The sequence below is a fragment of the Akebia trifoliata genome, chromosome 13 (genome assembly GCF_017979445.1).
Source record: "Akebia trifoliata isolate Shusen 1 chromosome 13, ASM1797944v1, whole genome shotgun sequence".
Classification (NCBI taxonomy): domain Eukaryota; kingdom Viridiplantae; phylum Streptophyta; class Magnoliopsida; order Ranunculales; family Lardizabalaceae; genus Akebia; species Akebia trifoliata.
The window spans coordinates 12221111-12227516 of record NC_141387.1 but is presented as its reverse complement, the minus strand read 5'-3'; the positions used below and the strand labels follow the sequence as shown (position 1 = coordinate 12227516).

Here is a 6406-nt window from a genome sequence, read left to right as displayed (position 1 = left end):
CATTAATTCATCAATCCCAACTCATTAAGCTATTTGATGTTTGCTTGTTTTGACAATTTGAAACTCACCATGGTTAACAACTTGACATTATAGGAGACATGCTCTGACTCATGTGAGAATGCTGAACCAAAATTGTGAGAGATGTTGAGGTGCAAAGATTCAAGGAATTGATCATTACTCTAATGAGAAATGTAAATTCTCACTGATAATTGAATATGTTGTGTTTTAAAATATTTTTTTAATAAATAAATATTGATTGATATAACTAATTTGATTAATGTATATGAAGTGTAGGTTGATGAGCAGCACAATCAACCCGACAATGATCAGTGTCCACAACAACCACCATAATAGTTTTTGTTTTTTGAGTGACAAACATGGATTTATAAGTATTGATTTTTAATTCAATCGACTTATTATTTTGTTATACTTTTCTCTTTAACTAATTTGATTTACTAAGTAATTGTGTTTAATTAACATGTTGTATAAAAATAAGTATTTAGTTACAAATAATTTTAAAATTAAAAAAAAATTTATTAGCGGCGGTCATTACCGCCACTATAGGCATTCAAAATCGTATTTATAGTTACGCTAAAATATTAATTAGTGGCGGCCACTGCAAGCACAATAGGTCTCATTTATATTTATAGCGATGGTAATACAATCAATTAGTTACAGTTTGTGACCACCACCATAGATCTCATTTATATCTAGCGACGGTAATAATTTCAATTAGCGGCGGTTTTTGACCGTCACTATAGGTCTCATTCATACCTCTAGCGACGCTAATACAATCAATTAGAGGCGGTTTTTGACCGCCTTCATATGGCCTTTAACTTCGCCACCTATAACGGCTTTACACGTGGCCATCACTATTAATAATAGCAGGGATTTTTTTGTATTTACAACTGTTTTTGACCCCCGCTAAAAACTTAAAATTTTGTAATGACTTAATACAATAGTCCATGTTGGGTGGTTATCCAATTCAACAAATATTGCTTAGAATATTCTTTCTTGCCCACTGGCCTTTTAATATTTGATTGGTGATTTCTATCGACTAGATTTGACCATCTTTTACTATGATTTAGATTCATTGGTCATATTTTTATATTTCAAACAATTCAGAGATTGGCATTTTTATATTTCAAAAACATAAAGGTCTGTTTGATTGCAGGGAATTTGTATTTCATAGAAAAATGGTTACGGGAGTATTTCTAGGAAAATATTAGAAAGAAAGTCCAAAAGAAATAAACGTAAATAATTTTACAACTTGGACTATTTATGTTGTATTGACTTTGTAAATAATTGGGATACGTAATAATTCAACCAAAGACATCATCTTGATGTAGGACGACTTGTATTTTCTCTTAAAAAAAATTCGTTGTAAATGCCCTTCACCTTAAGAAAGGTTTTGACAAACCCAAAATACATTTTCACACCTCTTTTATCTAATCTGAATTTTCAACCACAATTGCAACCCATTCCAACGATTTGTGACAATGAATGACAAATGAACAAAATATATTCATAATTTTAAAGATTAATACATACCTTCTGATCCTGATGTTTGTTGTTTATTATTACACTTGCATGCCGAGTATTCTGTGAAGATCTATTCGAAGCGAGGTCGAAGCTTGAAAAATCAGAAAGCGTATTACTCAAAGCTTTTAAGAGACAAGCTTATCGCTTAGCACTATCCACACTCCACTGAATGGATCTTCGCAAAATACCCATAATGCATATATAATCATAATTATAAAATAAACATACGGATCAAAAGTTACGGTTTGTTTAATGGATAAGCTCCTTCGGACCCTTTTTTCATGAGAAACAAAGGGATCTTCCTCGTCGACTTCCCTCCCTACTCCCTAAAATCATTAATTTATAGATAGTATTTGAATTTAAATTATCTTTTCTCTACCTCATCCCAACCAGATTGGATAGACTTAATCAAAGTGTAACCTTTTATCCGAGTATCTATTTTGCTATTATTAATTCAGTTCATTAGCAAAATAAAAATATTATTCATTTTGGATATTTTGTGTAGGTCTATCCAGTGGAACACTTGACGCTTCAACAACCAATGAGCTTGCCACTTTAAATTGTCAAGTTTAACACATTTTAATTTTCCAAATTTCATGCCAAACACTTTCTGATTTTTCAAGTGTCGAACTTGCCACTAAATAGATGATCACAAGATACCCAAAATACATATATCATAATAGCGAAATGGATGTTTGGATTAAAAGTAGGCTCAGTTTAAGATTAAACTTTGGTAATCTAAATTAGTGTGTAACTTTTTGTTCTGAGTTTTCATTTTGCTGTTATTATATGTGCATTTCACTTTAAAACTTTGAACTCAACAATTGTTGAGTTTTCTACCGTCGGGCTTGATGGTTCACTATTTTTCAAGTATCAAACTCAATAGTGAATAGATCTTCATTAAAGACCCGTAGGTATATAACAAAAATAGACGAACAGATCTAAAGTTGCACCTATATCTTTAAAATTGTATGCAAGCCATTCTTGGTTCATTGATTGTTGGTACAAATTGTTAGAATAGATAGGAAATTGTGACTAAGAATTTGAAATTATGATTATATCGTTTTCCGTTCGTCATCCGTCATAAAAAAAAAAAAAAATAGAATGGATCACAATCAGGGTTGTAAAACCCAATTGAGTGTAAAGAAGTGAAAAAGGATATTTTGGGTACTTCAAAGCTTTTCTTATGATGAGGGGGTTTTTAGAAAGAAAAGTTTATGAACTAGACTGTTAATCACCTCCAAAATCTTGTAGGGTTTTTAGAAAGAAAACCCATGTTACTGCCCATTAATCAAAACTGGTCTTCTTAGGAAAAAAAATACAATTAAAAGGGGTCTATTAAATCACATGCATACATGAGACCTTAATTCATGGTGTATTATATATTTGTTTATTAGGTGATATAGACACATGCATACATGTGTTTTTTCATGACTCATTCTTAAGTCACTAGATTCCAACCGATATCCAAATTACCAAATTGTTTTATTTAAAACAAGCGATCTGCAAGTCGAATTCTTAGACTTCCCTTTAGTTGACCAATTTCAAGATTACTTCCGCAGCCTCTTTAGATTGGACTTTTTTAGCATATAAAATTCTAATCCTGGCAATTGGTCATTAGGAAAATTTAATTACTCAACGTAATGTTTCGTGTAGGTAAAGAACCACTGGCTGGAGAAAACGTGTATTATTTCCACATCGTTGGGCAAGCTATTGGGACACTATAAATATTCTAATATCAACCTGAATCAGGCCATCATCGTTATTGAGTTCTTCCTATATTCTAAGACAAACAAAGCTTCTTTACATTAATTCTCTCTTTAACCTCCAAATATGGAGGCTCTTCTCATCTCAAAGTCATTCTCCAATGGAGGACATATGAGACTACCTGGTCTCACTACCAAACTGTTCCACGCCTTCTTCATTTTCTTAGCAATTTTGCAGATACAAAGTTCCTTCCAGGGTAAACAACCTCCTTATATATATCTGTGTATCTGTTTTTAATGAGATTCATGGCGAGAATTGAACCGAGGTCTATGGTGTCATCACCCATAGACTTCACCAACTAATTAAACTAGTTGGCAGCTTCAATTGGCCTGCATTCTCTATCGAAGGGAGAATTCAAATATACCACAACTTCTTTACGACCTCCTATAAACCATTTAGCCATCTTAAAGCCATCAATTATTATTTTTTCTTTCTTTTCTATTTTTGCATTATGGTGAAGTCCCATGGCTTTGGAGAGGGTGGTTGGTCTGAATATTTGAAAACTGAGTAGTATTTAATATTTATTCTCTTAACCCAAAACTTAGGCCCCTGTTAGGAAAGAAAGTAGAAAGCAGCTTTTGAGACCAAGTAATTTTTAAAAATTAGAAAGTTATTTTCTTTTATGTTCTAAAAATTAGAAAATTTTAATTTTTAAAAGTAATTTTCTAAATGAATCCATTGATTGCTTTTTAAAATTTATCGAAACAGCTCTGATGGAAAATCAACATGCATTCTATTTAAATACACCACAACTCTTACCCATGAGCTCCTAAAATCTAACATCCCTCCTACTATTAAACAACCACCCTTTGAACTTAGTAAGGACTCCTATATCTTTATCGTTATTACGAGAGAAGGCTGAGTAGAAGTGGTTCCACACAAAATTTTGGATCCCACAAGTGCCCCCACCTTAACATTTAAACTTAATATAATTATAAGTCATTTTAGACAAAATCTAAGAAAATTTCATCCAACGACCCCAAGAATCATGTTGTAATTTCAAAAAAACTCTTTAATCAATATTTTAATTACAAATAAGCCTTTTTGGTACACGTGCATTTGAATACACCACCTTCTAGTGAACTAGTAATTACAGCTACACCACCCCCACATTTTTTTTACTTTGCTAGTAATTGACATCTAAACATGCACACATATATAACTGGAATTAATTCACCACATTGCATGAATCTAATACCTGCACGTGCATGAATACAGGCACGTATTTGATAAGAGGTGCATTTGCGGATGGAGGAGTTCCGCATTCAAGAATCGCTCCTGCTGCATCTCCATCAATAAAAAGAAGCGATTTTCCTGCTGATTTTAAGTTTGGGGCGTCTACCTCTGCTATTCAGGTTTGTATTTATGGTCTCATAGTTTAAAATAATTAGTTGTTGTTTCTCTTATCTTTTACACTACATTACCGGTCCCTGACTCATCATTTAAGTTTCATCTTTTATTCGTATTTGTATATCTTTTGTTATCTTAAGCATTCAATAATTTCAATGGGGGTGATGTTATGGTTGTCTATGGATAAGGTTGGGATCATATTGATACATAATTGATTTGAAATTTATTAAACCCAGACACGACATCGAATCATTTATTATTTATAGGGTCGGATCGGGTGGACAACTATTTTTCACAACGCCCAGATGCATTACTCTTTTTTGGGAAATTAGATTAAAATTTCATCAACAATTAGGATGAAAGACACCCAACATTACTTGTTTCAAAAAATATATATGACATAAATATTCATTAATTATATATTTTCAAACACATAATTGGATCAGAACCAATATCCTCGATCCGGAAATGGAGTTATTGGGTTTGGGATCTGGTCCGATTGACAACTTTCGTGAAAAATGTACTATGTTTTCAAGTTGGGTCAACAAAAGAGTATTCCACGTGGCATATTTGATGCCATTGATCTTATTTATTGATTTTTTCGTGTGGTGCAGACAGAAGGACCAGCCAATATCGGAGGGAGAGGGCCAACCACGTGGGATTTTTTGCTTACTGTGGGACCAGGTGGGCCCATCTCTTCTTGTTTTTTTTTTTTTCATTATATTTGACGTTATTAAAATTGTGCTGAAGTACCTAATCAAACATTGACTTTCTTCTCTTCAGAGTTCATTGGTCAACCTACTTCTGCCAACGTAGCTACTCTTTCTTACCTCAGATATAAGGTAAGTATTCTTCTTCATTAAAGTCCATGATTAAGAAATAAAAGTATAAGATGATTAAGAAATAAAAATACAAGATTTTTCATTTATTGTATATGAATTTACAGGAAGATGTGAAGCTGTTGAAGTACATGGGAGTCGATTTGTATAGATTCTCAATTTCTTGGAGTCGGATATTGCCAAGTATGTTTAACTTTATTAAAATTAGAGCTAGGGTCGATGTCAATGGATAGGTTTGGTTTCATTTATACTTAGAATTGAAACCTAAATAAAATATCATTTCTGATTCTTATCAATCTTGATTCCATTGAGACCCTTGGAATCATAATCGACCTTACAAATACTTGACACCCGTGAGAATTGATATGATAGAGGATTAATTTTGGATGGCGGGAAAGGAAAAAAAAAAAAGAAGTGAATTTTATCAAAAAATGATAAACTCTTGACTAAATTTCGATTCTGGGGTCACTATTCATTTAATTCTCAGAACGTGAATGTGCGAGATTGCAAGTCTTCAAGTGATGATCTCATAGGTCTAAAGTGACAATCTCGTTGATATTTTTTCTTTCCAGAGAGATAATTTCATTGGTTATAAAAGTAACGATCTCGCAGATTTATCATTTTTAGAGAGATTGTCACTTTAAACCTGTGAAATCGTCACTTGAGAAATCAGCGATCTCGCACATTCATGTTCGAGGATTAAAATGAACAATTAGTCATAGGATTGATTTCATCATATTCGTCTCACAAAATGGTAATTTACCTAAAATACTCATATTTATAATTTCTCACATGATAGTTGATACCATCAATGCTTCCTTCAAGTAAATCAAACTTTTGACAAGAAAATCATAGAAAATTATTTCATGAACCGACGTTTATGAAAAGATCGAGAGTGAAAAAAAATT

The 6406-nt window shown here is 32.5% G+C and overlaps 1 protein-coding gene across 1 annotated transcript; it reads left to right on the top strand.

Moving 5' to 3' along the window:
* The first annotated feature begins 3302 nt into the window (after positions 1-3302).
* Positions 3303-5849, top strand: LOC147387882 (beta-glucosidase 12-like). Its single transcript, XM_086421366.1, has 5 exons — positions 3303-3505; positions 4528-4664; positions 5274-5343; positions 5443-5501; positions 5606-5849. Exons 1-5 carry the CDS (start codon positions 3376-3378, stop codon positions 5729-5731), a joined length of 522 nt encoding a protein of 173 aa, XP_086277492.1. The 5' UTR covers positions 3303-3375; the 3' UTR covers positions 5732-5849.
* The last annotated feature ends 557 nt before the right edge of the window (positions 5850-6406 follow it).

Bases quoted from the DNA above. Each gene is read 5' to 3' on its own strand.
- LOC147387882 (XM_086421366.1), top strand. From the start codon at position 3,376: ATGGAGGCTCTTCTCATCTCAAAGTCATTCTCCAATGGAGGACATATG. The intron at 4,665-5,273 runs GTTTGTATTTAT...CGTGTGGTGCAG, and splicing joins CGTCTACCTCTGCTATTCAG to ACAGAAGGACCAGCCAATAT. The intron at 5,344-5,442 runs GTGGGCCCATCT...TCTTCTCTTCAG, and splicing joins TTTGCTTACTGTGGGACCAG to AGTTCATTGGTCAACCTACT.